Source organism: Homarus americanus, unplaced genomic scaffold, assembly GCF_018991925.1.
Source record: "Homarus americanus isolate GMGI-L3 unplaced genomic scaffold, GMGI_Hamer_2.0 scaffold50959, whole genome shotgun sequence".
NCBI lineage: Eukaryota > Metazoa > Arthropoda > Malacostraca > Decapoda > Nephropidae > Homarus > Homarus americanus.
This window is the reverse complement of record NW_024738769.1, coordinates 1,615-19,204: the sequence shown is the minus strand read 5'-3', so window position 1 is coordinate 19,204 and position 17,590 is coordinate 1,615. Positions and strand designations below refer to the sequence as shown.

At 37.0% G+C, this 17,590-nt stretch overlaps 1 protein-coding gene across 1 annotated transcript; it reads left to right on the top strand.

The window, feature by feature from the left end:
- Positions 1-673: 673 nt before the first annotated feature.
- On the top strand, positions 674-14,095 carry LOC121874351 (DNA-(apurinic or apyrimidinic site) endonuclease 2-like). Its single transcript, XM_042378478.1, has 6 exons — positions 674-1,394; positions 3,685-3,754; positions 5,979-6,052; positions 8,349-8,476; positions 10,193-10,411; positions 12,477-14,095. The coding sequence occupies exons 1-6, from the start codon at positions 1,274-1,276 to the stop codon at positions 13,767-13,769; spliced, it is 1,905 nt and encodes a 634-aa protein (XP_042234412.1). The 5' UTR covers positions 674-1,273; the 3' UTR covers positions 13,770-14,095.
- Positions 14,096-17,590: the final 3,495 nt, after the last annotated feature.

Sequence of the window (17,590 nt, the reverse complement as noted above, 5' to 3'; positions counted from 1 at the left end):
TTTATTTTCATTAAGGTACAGTACTTAAATAACTTAAGCTACTGAAATTCAAATGTTCTGATACTAATATTTACGTCAGTCAGGACTATTCCTATCCATATATGTAATCAAATATATAAAAATTACTCTGGCTAGGGGTGAAAATCACATTTCATTTCATCGATATGACTTCCTATGTAGTTTAGGAGTCGGTGGTTGGGGTTAGGATCATTGGAGTCTCAGACCAGTGTTAAGTTGCCATTACTTAGCAGCTCTCGAGTTTGTCATACTTTCTGTTGTATTTGAGTTTTCTCTTCTAGTCATAACAATGCAATTTAGATAATCGATTATATTTAGCCTTTCCTTTATAATGCGTATGGTTATGATGCGATCAAGCTAAGGTTAATAAGACGACTATTAACCCGGTTTACAGTAAATGCCATTTTCTAGGATAATTAAGCATAAATATAGATGATATGACCACTTGTTGCAGGAGGATTAATAAGTTTTCCAATTGCATTTGTAGATAAAAAAAGCATAGAATTTATGTATCAAATTGCACTTTCATAAATATACAAACTTAAAGTGCGAGTACTGACATGATATTGTTATATTTATGGAACGAATACCGAAAGAATGATGTCATTATTATACCGAGAAGAGATGATCTACTGTGCCGCATGTCCGGGTCACTTTGACATTCATCATTATAAAACTAACAAAGCTACTCCTTCTGGGGCTGTATTTAATAATAAACACTTTAGTCCAACAATGCGTTTACTCTGCAAAGTTTGGTAGGGTCATACTGGATAATTACACCTTTGTCACATGATATGCTATAATGATTTTACTCTGGTTAATTTGGTCTAAATTTTCTTATCAATCAACATAATTCCCCCTGTAAGTTTTCAAACATACAAACAAAAAATGTCCCGTTTTCGTTTATGTACATCTGTTACAGCCATTTTCATATGTGGGAATTATAAAACCGCAATAAAACTAAATAATTAAATTACAATATACCGTTTAAGAAAAATATCACAGCTGAGCAATGAAAAAAAATATCTACACAGGATCATTCATTCTGATCTAGCAACACCAATAACACCAAATATTAGTGATATCATGCCTTAAAAATATAAACAAATTAAACAAATATTTTAATTCTGGTTAATTTGATAAGTCTCAGTCTTTTTTCTAGTTTTATCACTTTTTGGAGCTTAAATTAAAGAACACGCTTTTGCCGTATGTAAGCAAAGTCCATGAGCCGCGGCTTCTAAACACAGACCTCGAGATGCCGTTCCGTATACTGAGCTGGAATATTAATGGACTTCGATCTTTTAAGACTGGCATGAAGGAATTTTTGTCATCATTAAATGCTGACATCATATGTTTTCAAGAAACCAAAGTAACAAGTAGGTAAAAAGATGTGTTGTAAATGCTTCTCAATACAGACTTGCCATTTGGCCTTGATGCTCTTTAATAGGTGAATTTTTACTTTAGGACTTGACAAATATGTTTTTCCAGTGTATTTTGGTGTGTTTAAACCCCCCCCCCCCCAATAATGGTATACGGACAAAACCCCAGTGGACAAAACCCCAGTGGACAAAACCCCAGTGGACAAAACCCCAATCTCATATATAAAATAAAACACTTTTATCTTTGCAAACACATGGTATATATACATTTTATTTTTCACACTCCACAAAACCCTTTTTACATTTGTAGGGAATTGACACTTACAATATACTGTATTGGTCCACTTATGAAAATGATGAACGGAAATATCACAGGAAAAAAAGTTACATGACTTGTACACATTGACAACACATTATATATATGATGGCATTGCACGTAGGTTAGGTTAGGTTAGGTTAGGTTAGGTTAGGTTAGGTTAGGTTAGGTTAGGTTAGGTTAGGTTAGGTTTGGTTTTCCGTGCCTTTTTTTTTTACTGTGTTGACAAATCTATGAAATAATGAAAAATTAAATATTATAATGAACTATTTTATACGCGACTGGGGTTTTGTCCACTTTTCATATAATGGGTAGGGGTTTTGTCCACTTTTCATATAATGGGTAGGGGTTTTGTCATGGAACCCCCAATAATAATGGGAGAGAGCCTGAGAAATTGGGTTTTTTGGGTGGGGGAGGAAACAAAAACGAGTCCTCTAACCTAACAAAGCCTAACCTAGCTTAACCGCCCCCGGCTACGGTAGGGCTAGCTTAAACTAACATAAATGTTTCAGTAGTTTAAAACTTTGGGGCACGCCATGTCCGAAAGTACAATACAGTACCTTAGAAGTGGAAGGACCAGGGATATGTAAGAATTGGATAGAATGATCGTCTTTCTCGTAAAACTCGGCAATAAACATAGCGGGAATAGGCGGACGTTCTGGAACGTCACCCGGGGCCTAAGGGTTAAACTATAAAGTTGTGAATAGCTATGGTCTTTGTAAACATATTAAAATAACGAGAGGCTCACATCCGATGTTTTATTACCATAAATATTGGCTTGGTTGTGTTTTGTCTTAAATTTTATAGGCTTCACTTTCCCAGTTTTATGTTTATGGACTGCGCAATTCCATTTTTTTTTCTTTCTCTCACACATGATTTTTAGACATCTTCTATATATAAAGGATGAACTTCATATACAGTACTGTACTGTAGACGGATTTGAATCCCATAATATGGGTTTTGATACATTTACAATTTCTTTCGAGTATGTATCATTGGATTGTAATTGAGCTGTATTTTCCTACATACTAATATTCATTCTTAAGGAAAAGCTAGCCATCTTGTTTTTCAATGCATAGTTATGGTGTCCAGTTTTGGAAATTTCTCTTTAGAGCAATAAAGTTTTCTTATCTTGTGAAACTGTCAAAAAGGTGAACTCGGAAATTCTTTTGCATAATATCACTTCCTATTCTTTTTGTTTTGACTGTAGGTGAGCTGCATTTTCCACTAGGTTTAGTTTTTGTGAGTAACTTTACCAGCTCTGTTTTTATAGGAAATTAAATTACAAGATAGCTAATTATTTAAGGTTAGGTAGGGTAGGTTTGGTTAATTTTTATCTTCCGTACGTAAAAAATTAATGCGAAACGAACCTGTGACTTACCTCGGAAATCTGACAACTGCTAAGGTTCCTGAAGTACGTGTACTAGATACTGTACTGATACATTCTATAATTTAATGATCATAAATGAGCCAAACTAGCTTAATTAACCCAACTTAACTTAGATTACTGCAGCCAAACCCAGATTTATGAAAGGGCTACGTTCCTGAAAAACATCGTAACTCAAATTTTCACAATCTATGCATATTTTTCTATAGACTCCCATTACAAAGTTACGATACTGTATTTTTCTTAGAAAATAAAATCCAAAAGATTGTAAAATTCCCCAGAAATGGTCAGGTAAACAAAGATGGTAACAGCAAGTAGCTAGGCAGCGCCTCTCACTGGCATGTCAGAGGCTATTAAATTTTCTATAAAAATGTGTTTTATCGACACATTCGCCTCAAATCTCTGCATTATCTTTTATTAATTATTTGTAAAATTTACCTATTTTTCAGTTATTTTTACTGTAAATTTATCTAATTTGTAAATGCTTTTCCAGTTATTGGTATCATGGTTTCTAATCAGTAGCACACTGTAAATTGTATTGTTAATATTCAGGAAACATAACTTATATTATTTACTGTTTTCAGGGGACAAGTTGGAAGAACCCCAGGCAATTGTGGAGGGTTATTCATCATACTATAGTTTTTCAAGAAAGAGGCAAGTACTGCACCTTTTGGCCTTGCTATTGTTGCCTCAAGAGAGAGAGGGAGATGTGTTGGCTTCTGCCTTTATAAATTTATACTGCTGCATAAAGCCATTTTAATTAAATGAGGGCACATCTCCAGGATCTCATGATGATTAGGCATCATGGGTACTGCTGGCGTGCTTAGATTTCAGGTGGATTAAATGGGTGCCAAACCTTCAGGTGGGTACAGTACATGAAGATTTCTGGTGACACATGAGGTGACTACTGAGATCCACCCAGACCTTAACTTGAAGTGATGATACATACCACTGTACAGTACAGTATCAGTTGATGCTGGATAAAACATCTTTCAATGTCCAAAAAAAAAAACATTTTGACTGAATAACCTTTGCTGTGTCTGGATATTTTGCCACTTATTAATTGGTTTAAACATCTTGGACTTTGAAACATGAAATGAATTGTCCAAATCCGATGAACTTGACAAACTAAAAAAAGAAAAAAAATGGCTTTGCATGGAAATGTCAGACCAAAGACTGTCTGAAGTAGACATTCAAATCTTCCATATGGAGTGGATCTTTCTTTTCTATGACCCATGGGTCCATGCATTTTGGGATCACATGAAGCTATACTATACTGTACACCCTGCTAGAGACCAAGTGCTTAAATTTCACAGGGATTAAGCTGGTGTGTCAAATCTTTAGGTGGGCACATTTAAGTACCTAATTTTCTTGAGATCCCATCCTCTTAATGGAGAAAATTGTTTTAATGCATTAGAGATAACTTTTCACATATTGAAACAATGATCCCTTTTAGAATCCTGCCCTCTGCCCACCATGTCTTTTTGGTTTACATAAATAATGGTTGAGGTACATAACCTAGTCATCCTAGGTTATAGAATGAGAGTACAGTACTGCATGCCACATAGAGAGTGGTGGAGTTTGATGTTCTTTAAAGCAATTCATGTGGCATTTTTTATAATAATACTGTAATGATAAGAAAAAATATGATCTATAAAATCCTGGTTGTTGGTCTTAATCTTTGGAGTCCCTGTGTTCATAAAACAGAGAATATAGGTCATTCATCAAAACATGGTTGCCCCCAGAAAATTATCTTACAATTTGGCGATGAATATTTGATGTATACCGTATATACAGTGGGGTCTCGATAATTCTTGGGTTAGGTACCAGAAGACATCGTAAATTATAGCTCGATTAATTTAAATGGAAATGCAGTAATTAGTTTGGTTCCAGAGGCCAAAAAATGCCCATAAACTGTTCCAAAACTGCTTTAATGAACCCTAAACATCATACTGTACTGTATATATAAAAAATACAATAACACGTAGATATTGTAGAAAAAGTCATCTTATATTACATAAACAGCTCCTTTCCTTTTCATAATTTCGTGCAGGTTCTGCCAATACACCAACATAAAGACAGGCAGCTGCTCGACTGGCGACGACAACACTATCAGCGTTTTTTTTTTTAGTGATTCGGGACGCGTTCGAAAGCAATGCTCCTCGCACGTGAATGGGTTTCTTAAATGCCTTTCCGAGGCCTCTCACACCAGTTATATGCATCATTGACGTATACGACTGGTGTGAGAGGCGTCGGAAATGCGTATTTAATTCCAAACGATAACTCGTGTGGGGTTGGTTTGGGGATTTTTTTTATTTTTTTATTTACTTAAAAAATAATGTTTTTTTTTAACCAGATACCAAATGAACCTAAATAATATGGGAATTATAGTGAAATTGCTTAATGTTTTATTAATGAGGTTGGAGGCGTGCACTCGGCTTGGGAACAGGGGATGGAGAGAGGGGATGCTCAGTCCACCACACGACTGCTCTACCTCCCAACCACTCTACTTCCCACAAACAATTCACTGACTACTTTTCATGTTTCTTATTTTATAGTTTTATATTGTTTTTTTTCTATTTCTGAGTCACAATGGAGCATTGAAGTGATATTCATATTATTTTTTATCTATTTCCGAGGCAAATTAGAGCAATGAAGTGATATTTTCAGAACTTTTATAGTTTTTATGAAAACAAACACTATGACAAACGCACTCAACCACAAATTATGTATATTTGACCGCAATAGTTAAAAATTGTAGTAATAGAGGTACAGCCTCCTCAAATTTATGAATGAGAATTTGTATTTTGTGAATCATTGAGACTCCACTGTAGCATCTTAGATTTGACTATCATCTAATTTTCCGTACCTTTTACAGGAGTGGGTACTCGGGTGTAGCCACATTTTGCTCTGAACGAGCTTCCCCTATTGCTGCCCAGGAAGGACTTTCAGGTACAGTATTTGGTTCACATAAGCTCTTTCTCTCTACAGTACAGCAGTATATAAAATATGAAAAATGTGTCATCATTATTTGGTATAACTCGGATTGTTATACAGGTAATAAAATAACTAGGAACTTAAGAAAACTTTCTATAGAAGATAACTTCTTTATTACCTTGAGAAAATCTCAATACTGTAATTAAATGATGAGGATTTGAATTTTTAAAAGATTTTTGTGACTTTTTTTGGTGTGAACACTTATTTTTATTATTATTTCATTTGGATGGCAGTTAGTTGAATCTGCTTGTTACCTGGACTCTGGATAACTGGAATTGTACTGTGCTAGTACAGTAGTATAGACTTGTAGTATAACACGATTAGGAAATTTTTAGTGGCCACCTAAAATTCTTGTGTTACAGTAGTACTTTATGTAAGTGTAGGAGTTGACCTTTTGATGATAATTATTACCTACCTACAATATTTACCTTATTTAGGTTCACCTGACCCTCGTTATGCGCACTTGCTGTATGCAAATTTGCAATTATGTGAGGACCCTACTTTTACCCACAATTCACTTAATGCAAAAAAATGCTATGATGCAATCTGTGCAACATAAGCAGCAAGTAATTAGCATTTTGAAATTGAATTGAATTGAAACAGTTTATTTAGCCAGAAAAACACAGATACAGAGTGGATAATAATAACAATATTAACATGGCTGAGCCAATTGAGAACCTGGGCTCTTGTAGAAAAGTAATTAAAATAACCGAGATGTCATTTGGCCATGTAACTATACCGATATCAAATTGTGGACAACAGATCCTTAATCAACATGTTCAAGTATATATAGAGTATTGAGATTTTGAACAAATCGGTGCGATCAAGATTATGGCCGAAAACACTTTTTATCTCAAAATTGAAATTTGACGTGTCTAACAACTTGGTACATAAACGGCGATATCTCCATTAGCCGGAACAATTGGTGCAGAGCACTTCCGGGAACGAGGCGACTCTCTCAAATGTGCTCCTCGGAAAATGGTTCCCAAAGCCAAAATTTTCCGGAAAATTCCGGCTATCGGAGAGTTCCGGGTCTGAGGAATTCCGGCTGACGGAGATATTACCGCACATCCAGAATATTATACGGACTCCAAAAAGTGACCTTGAAAAACCTAAGTTGGCAAAAACCATTGGTTTAAATAATAGTCATTCTCTTGGTTTTATGCTTTTATGTGGTTTTTAATAAGTTTTAAGAGTGTGTAGCCCTTCATATAACTTAATATACTGTTAATCATTATCATACATTCAGGATGATTTAGCAATCATGTGCATGTATTCTTTTCCATCCCCCAAAAATCACTGAGCAAAAGCCAAATTTGAAAAACACAAGCATTGATCAATCATCCACTCTTCGTATATGCCTAAATGCAAAAACTATGTTTAAGTTAATCTTAAAATTGGAGAAAAACTAATACATTTTTATAATTGAAAGTTTTAAAGACTTCATTTAAGAGAGAGATGGGCAGTGGCAACTTGGCTCCCCTGGACCCATATAATACATGATCTGAACACATTAGAATCTGAGGCTCAGAGCCCATCCATAAACAGAAGCAGTCACCAGTTATACTGAACGGTGGTAACTTGGCTTCCTTATAATCAGGATCCGAGATGTGTGCAGCCCTGTAAGAAAGCTTATTATCGCCACTTTCACCGGTGTGTAGTACAGTAGTTCACGTCCATGTCTGTATTGAACAACCACTGAGACTTAACGCATCCCTGTCTAACACCCACATTTATTTCAAATGTTTCACTTTCTTTCCCATTTACTCTTACTGTTGCCCACTTGTTCTCATAAAATTCTTTTACTGCATTTAATAGCCTCCCACAATGCCTTTCTGTTCGCTCTATGTTACGCTTTTTCTAAATCTACTATAAATCATTAAAACCATCTGTAAGTAATAAAATGTTATTAAAAGCTCTTATAACATTACTGTTGTCTTTTAGTGTGTGTGTTATGAAAAGTGCCAGATTTAAGGATGGGGAGCTCCAGAAATGGTTGTGGAACACATCCCTATTTTCCCCACAAGATTAAGAATTCACTTTATACAATTTTGAGTTATGCGAGGTTTTCGCAGAACGTAACCCTAGTGCAAAGCGACGCTCGGGTGTATTTAATAGGAATTATTATATTCTTATTACCACAATAATTGATAAGTTTCAATAGTTCATTTGGGGGTTTACCGTACACTTTACCACATAGGGGCTGTAATCCCAAGTGTATGTTGTCTTATGTCTCCTTAACTCCTTACAGGTCACTATATGGGAGAGTTGCATTATGGAGGTGGAACTACTGAGGCCCTGCCTGCTGAGTGGACAAAGGAGGAATTGAAAGACCTAGATAGTGAGGGTCGTGCTGTCATTACACAACACATCATTAAGGTACAGCAAACCTGTCATAATAAAAGTGTTTCCTTTGATAAAAACTGTTGCTATTTATTAGTTGCAGGCTATTATACACTTCCTTCATGTGACACTGCCAATTTGTTATGGTCCTAGGCACAGTGGCAGTGCTTCAGATGAGGCTGTCTTTTCAACCATAACTAGATCCTTTGACTTTCAAAAAGAAAATGGGTTTCGGATTGATATGGCTATTGCTAATAAAGGCTGGAGAAACTATGTATTCAATTTAAATATTTATCATGTCTATGTCACTCACTGTAGCTTGATGTTAAGTTATCCCTGGCTTATGCGGTTACAAGTCTGACTTCCCCGTTATATTCCTAGATATACGGGTAAACGGCAGGGCTGTGGAGTCGAAGACAAAACCTTCGACTCCGACTCCGACTCCTCAAATTTTTATGCTTCCGACTCCGACTCCTTGGCCTATTTGTAACAACTATTTCTACCATCCTAATTGTAATTTGTATGTTGTAACCTGCATAGGTAAAAAGTAAAACACCGTGGCTATACTGCTACAGCTTTATTAATGATCTGGACGATATTTAAGAACTACAAAAAGATGATAGGCTTGACTTTCAAAGTTTCAATCAAAAGAAAAATAAATTTATTAAGAATTCAAGATATTAACTAGAAAACACCATTTACATGTATATCTAAAAGTTCGATCTCAGCATATGAATTTTGTTTAAGCTCATAATCTGATGTGGATCTAAATGATGATCCTACAATTCCTTTTAAAGTAAAGTTATATATTTATGTACATTAAAGAAATGAATACCTTATTAAGGAAAATGGATAAACCTTACATGATTAAGTTATTAAATTAAATTTGCCTTAATCTCACCAAAAACAGGTTGTAGCTAATTGTTTTGTAGCTGAGAGCCTCTGTGCAGTTTTCAACGAAACAAAATTTGATATAATTCAAAATTTCAAATGGTAAAGAAGAGACTATCGTCCAAAATTATAGTGCTATACTGTGCCTGCTACAATAAATTCATAATAATGCTTATAAAATGGAAATAAATTCTTTTAATAATTTAAGAAAATTAGTGGGATCAGTGGAATCACTGCAATGAATATGCCTGAGTTCATATATTTGTTCTTAGGAACAGAATAGCTTCAGTCGGAGTCGGAGTCTGGACAATTTTACCGACTCCGACTCCGACTCCACAAGCCGAAATTTCCTCCGACTCCGACTCCACAGCCCTGGTAAACGGAAACGCGCGCACATTACATATTATTGTAGCTATATGGTTTGCTTCAAGTGGCATATGTGAGTACAGCATAGTTTGTAAAGTACTTTATAGAGCATTATGTGTGTTGCCACGAGGAAAACGTCTACAACAGAACTACCTCATTAAGGAATGCCAGCATAGTTTTATGCCTGGACACTCCTGTTTGATGCAATTGCTTAAGGTGCTGGATGTGTGGGCACAGATGGTGGCATTACTATTTTGTTTTCTTTTGTGTTTTATCGTATTAATTATTATTCTTTATATCTCTCGTCCTTAGTTCTCTCTCGGCTTTATGTGCGGTGAATCGAGGGGTACAGAAACCTCCGAGAAAGAGGAGAAATAGCAGAGGGTAGTGGTAGAAAGTAATTGTAGACAGCAGTAGGAAAGGGTTCAGATGGTAAATAGAAATACTGATAAAAGAATTTTATATTTTATATTTGTAATATCCCTTTATTTACAGGATAACAACGGCACGGGGTACGAAGTTGCCGTAATTAACGTTTACTGCCCCCGCGTGGATCCCGAGAAGCCCGAAAGGCGCGTTTTCAAGTTGCGCTTTTACGAGTTGCTGAGACAAAGAGCAGCTGCAATTCATGCCACTGGATGTCACGTTGTTGTAGTAGGAGATATAAACACATCTCATAAGCGAATTGATCATTGTGATCCTGATGAATCTGAGGTAAGAATTTTATACAGTAATATATTTAGTTGTTAAAGGTTTAGGTACATTAATAATGTCATGCCTAGAATGCAACAGGTGTTTTGGACAGAGGGACATTGTCCATATAGTGAAGGGGAATGGTGGAACATTGTGTTATGGAGAGAACAGGGGGAATAGAAAGGGCAAAGAAGGCTCTTCTGTTGTGGCCACCCCCTAGTGGGAGAGCTCGAGGACTTATTGATCAGGTGAGCCACACCAGGGACTGAGAGGAGCACATGGGAGGTGGTCTTAGTAGCTCTGGGTGTCTTAAGTTGTATCTCTGATTATTCCAGAACTGGAAATAATTGTTGTCGAGCAAGTGATTGATAGATATGTAAACAAATAGGTTTATAGGCCATAGATTTATCTTTTGGCCATGCCTTCCTTGATCCTTTGGCTTTCATGTCTGGGAGCAGGATGACAGCTTGTCTCTTCCTTAACTACTGGTCACCCCAGTGAGCAAGGCTGATGTCAGCGAAGCGACGACCGGGATGTATTTCCAAAAACACGCAACGCTCAGACGGAGGGCTTCAGGTTTGGAGTCGTCTTCCCTGATTTTAGGTGTGGTGGGAGACTTCCCACCTTTACATTTATATTTACTGCAGAGGTCTCTGCTGTACGTGTAGTCCTTAAAGAAATTAGCACCCGCGATGTTAGAAGTCTTACTATTCTTCTTGACTCCGGAGCAGCTCTGGCATCTCCATCCCATCCACCCTCTAGTTCTAGATACGGTATTTTTAACTGGCTAGTGGTCCTCTGTCACCAGTCTCATAATGTGGATTTTTGTCGGGTTGCCGCCCACGTCTCTGTGCGAGGAAACGAGAGGTTGTCGAGTCTGCTGCCTCTCATCGTGCCCCTTTGTGCTCCCTCCCTAACAGAGATTTCTTCCCCACAGTCAGGTTAGCCATCTAGGCCTCCTGACAGCTGCAGTAGGACAATTTATCACTTTGCAACGAGTTGTGAGATACGACGAAGCTCTATCCGTGGCGGTATTCTCGGATGCCCCACCGCTACGAGACCGCCCTTGCCCGTCTGCGTTGGCTACGCTCGCCTCGCCCTCGGTTTCCTTATGGCCGGAGGACCACAACCTTATTGTGATGTCCCAGTCATGTGGACTTGAAAAATCATTTTCTGGTTGAGTGCCAGCAGGGGAATGGCTCCTTCTCCATATCAAAGGTGCTCAGTGAGAGAAGTTCAGCACCTGATGGTGGACTTTTTAAAATTATAACTGCAATAGGGGTACTTAACCACTTGTGATTTTTAAAGAGTATAATACTAAATTATTTTATTTTATTTTAATTTCTATATTTAAACGTAATAGGTTTTTATTTTATTTATATTATAGTTTTAACTAACGATTTTCATTTTTGGCTTCATATAGCCACAGGCTGCGACGCCAGATATTATACTCAATGAATCGTGCTATAAGTGTTATATATAATAGTACCACATTTAGTACTTTGAAAGGATTAGTTAACCCCTTTTGCTGGCCGATGTGCCATTTGGGTCACTACATGGACTGTAGATGTCTTCCATGACCCTGAGCACTCACACTGGCCCATAAGATAATAACTTTTCACATTCATTTTGAGCCATCCCTTATCATTTATACAGCTATTTTTTTTTTTTGCACATGGTCAGATAGTTTATCTTTATAATTAATAAAAAAGAAAATTTTTCATTTATTTAACCATAAATGGTAACTGAAAAAAAATAAATTCAAAGAAAAATCTATGCATAACGGGTGAGATTTGGACCACACGAGTAGCCATTGAAAGGGTTAAAATGTAAAAACTAATGTGAATGTGTTGAAAGTCTCAAGTACATTTTGTACGTAGTTACCGAGACTTACGCGTACTATAGGGGGGATTCATAAGACGAGGTAGAAGGATTATAATCTTTAGTGATAAGCATGCTGGTATTCTTCAAGATTATTGTGTTTTGTTTAGAGAAAATTCTGAATTAGATATCCTGCTTTGAGGAAACAATTGCATGGTTGGATGTAAAAAAATTTTGATCCTAAACCTTGTTTTTTCTGACATAGGACTTTGAGAGACGACTTGGAAGAAGGTACCTGGATAAATTTCTTATACCCCTGCACAAGAAGGAAGATGACACTGAAAATAAGGAAAAAAGTTTAGATAAAGAATGTACTTCTCTTCTACATTTCCCAGACGAAAAAGATTTTGGCCGCTTAAAAATATTTAACTGTCGTTCAAGTGAAGAAACTTTAATACCTACAGATATAAGTGCTCAGATGAGATTGAAGAAAGAAACCATCGAGGAACAAGGAAAAGCAGACACGAAACGGGAAAGGCAAACCATAAACACCGAAGAATTTGAGGAAGATGAAATATCTGATGATCATCTTCTAGTTTCTGGGTCAGACTTTCAGGTAGTTGATACATTTCGTTACTTTTACCCAAACAAAAGGGATGTATTCACTTGTTGGAATACATTTACCAATTCCAGATCAACAAATTATGGAACAAGGATTGATTATATATTTTGTGATGAAGAATTCCTTCCATGTGTGGAAAACAGCTTGGTTCTCAGTGATGTAATGGGAAGTGATCATTGTCCTGTGGCTGTTGTTATTAAAGGAGAGTTGGTCCCTGCACCTAAACTCCCTTTAAGTTGTACTAAATTCTTTCCAGAATTTCGAGGTGAACAACAAAAGTTATCCTCGTACTTTCGACCAAAATCATCCTTGCCCGTTGTCCAAAGAAACGCAAATCAGAATTCCCATATATTTTCGAGAACAGAAAGTGTTGTGGGTAGAATTTCACAGAGTGAAGCAAAACGAAAAACCAGTAATACCAAAATAAAGCCTCCTAAAACCAAAAAAGTTTGTGCAGAAAATCAGAGGAAGCTCAGCTTCTTTTTCACATTAAATGCAAATAACCAAAACACAGGAACAGTATCCGTCAACTTGTCAGTAGGCAGCAGATGTGACGAGCAGAGTACAGAGTTGAATGCGACGGCGAGTACACGGGTGACAGAGACTCGCCTCGTTAATCTAAGTCAAAAGAGAGAACAAGATGAAGATTCAGGTTTTGGTTCACAAGATCTTCCCTCAGATAACATACCAGCAGATTCAAGTTGTTCAAAAGCAGGATTAAAATCTAACCAAAATAAGAACTCAGGTTGGGGTTTCCTAATGAAGGGGCCCAAACCTCTTCCTCTCTGTCCAGGCCACAGAGAACCTGCCGTTTTGATGACCGTTAAAAAAAAGGGACCAAATACAAACCGTCAGTTTTATGGATGCGCAAGAGGTGTGGGTAAGGAAGGGGATCCTAATGCTCGATGTAAATTTTTTAAGTGGGTTGGGAAATAGATATAAATAATCCATTGTACGTATTCAAATGTAATTAAATTATAGATTCATAGGCATTTATTTTTTAAGTTTGAATGTCAGGTACAGTACATGTTATTACAAGCATATTTGAGAAAAAGATGGAATTCTTGATACTGTACTGTATTTAGTTGTCACAGACTGAGAATGAAAAATTAAGTCATCATAGTTGCATCAGTAAATGCAGTACAGCATCATAAAACTCTGGTTTTTAATTCGGTTTTCTTATACAGTACCGAATTTGTATTTTTTATTAACTTCTTTATAGCATGTTGAATGACTTTTATACAATAAAACATTGATTTGAAGAATGGAATCATTTAATGGCTGAAGGAAAAAAAAAATACCTAGAAACCCTTTCTCCTCTCTAAGTGTTGGCAGGAGAATGTAAGGAATGAAATTTGTGAACCAAGTTATATGACTGAAGGGTTATAGTCAATCAGACCAGTTTTAGGTTACATTTTTGTTTGTCTTAAGGATTGTTTGATTTAAAAGCAACCACTGATCTTGTTTCATAACCCTGGTTCAAGTGAACAAGGACCTGTACATTATGCAGTAATTCACTCAATTCCAACAAGAAAATACCGGTACCCGCGCTTAGGGCTCTACGGGGGGGGGAGGGGGGGGCATGTTGGGCAAAACTTTGAAGTCCACCGGTGTTTTCCATGGGTCTAATTCGGTTTTCCATTTTGTTGATGAAATTTTCATTTCTTGACTTGAATCTGCAGTCTTTTTTTTGGGGGATTGGCCCACTTGGGCACAGGTCACCGACCCACATCAGGTCCTGTGGGTGCAAAAGTCAATAAATTGTACCATAAATAAATACAGAAAAGGAAGTAAAATATAGCAAATCAAGATTAAGAAATGATATACAGTACAGCTCCTCCCCGACTTACGACGGGGTTAGGGACCCAAATCCAGGTCGTAAGTCGAAAATGCTTAAATAATCCACAAAATCTAAAATGGGTGTGTCCTTTTCTTAAGCACCACAAAACTCTCTCTTTTAGGCTTGTCAGCCATTTTAAAGTGAATTTCAAACGAAAATTTTGGTTTTCTATAGGTACATGTGAATGGAATGTCGTCGTGTTTTGTTTTTCCTTTTGTCAATACAGCTCACATTCTTCTTGTATCCCAGTGGTGAATGGTTATTGGCATTCATATTATCATATCATTAATTCCCAAGTGAATCATAGTTGGTTTTATTAATATTCTTTTATCTGAAAATAAAGGCCCTTTGAATAAATCCTGTTTCTTCCTTAACCTAAAATACTAACAATTCAGGGAGGAGTACACAGGAAATGCAAGATGCATCTAAACAGCTGTGAGGGTGTAGGGGGACCTCACACACCAGTTACACCCACAGAACAGTTTTTAAAACCCATGACCTCCATCATTCAATAAGCTTAGTTCTGCCTTCATGATAATAAAAAAAACATTGAATGTGTAATCAGTTCAAATTTTAGGTACGGTAATTCTCGACTCTTCTCTGTGAACACTGCTAGTAACATGCAATAGAAACAAACTGGGACAGTCCATGTTCAATATCTTCAGTGGGGTGACTGTTCAAAAGTTCATTTACCACAAAATCTCTTACTTAACCACTACCCGTTAAAATCTCTTTAACAGGCAAGGAATACTCCACCCCTACAGTCACAGGTTGGAATGTCAGACATGTCGTCACTTACAAGTGTCAGAGCGGAACAATAATGGAACCTTTTACCACCCCACAAACAAGCCTATATCTCACAGGTCCATTACTTTATCCTCTTTGCCATTTGAGCTGTCAGTCACATTTTTGTTATGCACTGTTGGCAATTACCGAGCATGGAGACTCCAAATTTGAGAATCTGCACCACTGGTCTTTATTGAATTCACACTTTATGCCGTCATAAGTGGCAGGTTTTTTCAGTTCACAAATCACATTCCAAAAATGTTTCGACAATTTTTTGAGCTTGTGGCTTCTTGAACCCTAGGTTTTAATTTTCTGCTTAGGTGCAATTTTTTCCTTTACTTCAAAGCCCTACCCATGTTAAACAAGTAATTATGTTTGGCAATTTTATCCATTAAAATGCTCTGAAAATATACATTTCGACAGAAATGTCTTAGAATTGTCTAAACTACAGATTCCAATACAGTACTTAAAATCCTAAAATTCACTACGTGACCGTTTAGATAATTTTACTCTAACTTCTACCAAACCGTGGTCGTGTTAAATAAGACTTCTGGTCAATATTTAGTATTGTAGTGGCCTATTAATACTTACATCAAAGATTATATGTCATATTTTTAGGTTAAGTTTTCAACTATCATTTTCGGCATTTTACCATTTCTGGCGGTAGTGGTGTTAGACATTACAGTACCAAGATCAAACCAGTCGTTTATTGCACTCTTGATACAAGGTGTATTTTGAACGATTAGAAGAGGAAAAAATGCATTAACTTCTAAATTTGTCCATTAAAAGTGTACTATGTGGTGAAAAGGTAATTATCATATTTAAAGATACATATCAGTAGAAGCGTTTAATACCACCTAATATTTTATGAAAAATAATTTGGGACAAACTCGGCAAATAGCGGACGTAGTCCAGGTTTCGATTCAGTAAGAACAAAGTTAATATTTTTCCTTAAAATGTAATTCGAATACAAAAAAATTAAAACTAATAAATTTTATTGGTTACACACATACATTTACTCAATACGAACTTACACAATAGCTTTACTTGTACAGAATAGAGTGCAACATAGCTCTTTTTACGGGAATAGCCCACCTGCTAACAGTTTCTTGAATTTACAAAGTACTTGTAGTTAAACACGATTGTTTACTAGGAAACAAAAATCCCACTCTGAAGCTGTGGGAAGGATCCACCTCCCACTAAACACGCTAGAGCAGGCAAGTAATTCTTCCGATGGTGTTGTAGCGTACTGTATGTGGCCAGTTGTCAATTCTCTTTAGTTGTCGATTATCTCTTTGTATGGGCAGACAAACGTACGTACATGTAGATATTTCCACTCATGAATGAGGTAGGACAGAAACTCACAATGCGCTTTCCGTATATATATTGTTGTACAGCGCAGTGCTTAGGAGTGACTAGGTAAGGAGAAACTTGCTCAGAGGTCCTGTAGGGAGAGGAGGTTTCTGAGGAAGCCGAGTGGTGAGGAGCTGTGAGAGATGTTGCTGGTCCAGTAGCCGAGTGCCAGGCGTGGCCGTATTTATACAATTTACGAGGATCAGGATTTGGGGTGAGCGTAGCGAGAGGACCAGTCACAGCGGCTTAAGCGGAAGGTGTGAAACGCTCTGATCCTGAACCAGAGGTTGAAGGTAGAGACGAGACCGAGTCTCCCGGCGTAGATGGCTGTACGCCGATTGGCTGGTAGGCGCGCAGCCGGAGCTCAGTTGGGAGTTGTAGGGGAGCCACTACAGTGTACTCAAGCAATGGTTAAAGAGCAAGACGACTTTTGTAGAATCTCACACTGCAGTTTGCTTCGTCAACTCTAGGAGGAGAGGGATCTCACGTTTGTAGAATCTACAATTTTCTCCGATGGGGTATAGGTCACTGGAGCTTGCTTGGTCAACTCTTAGAGGTTTCACGTTCGTCTAAAGAACGTGTTCTAGAAGTCAAATAAAACTCAAGATTAATGTAGTTTTAGCCTGGTATAACAAGTTAATTAAAAGTTTAGTTGTCAATATTCAAAGTCCAATAAAATTTACCATTTTTCTCAAATGAAATTTTAAAGTATGGTTTCGTATTCACAATCAAAGTGAAGGAGTGAGGGAAACTCTTGCAGGGTTGTGTAGAAGTGAGA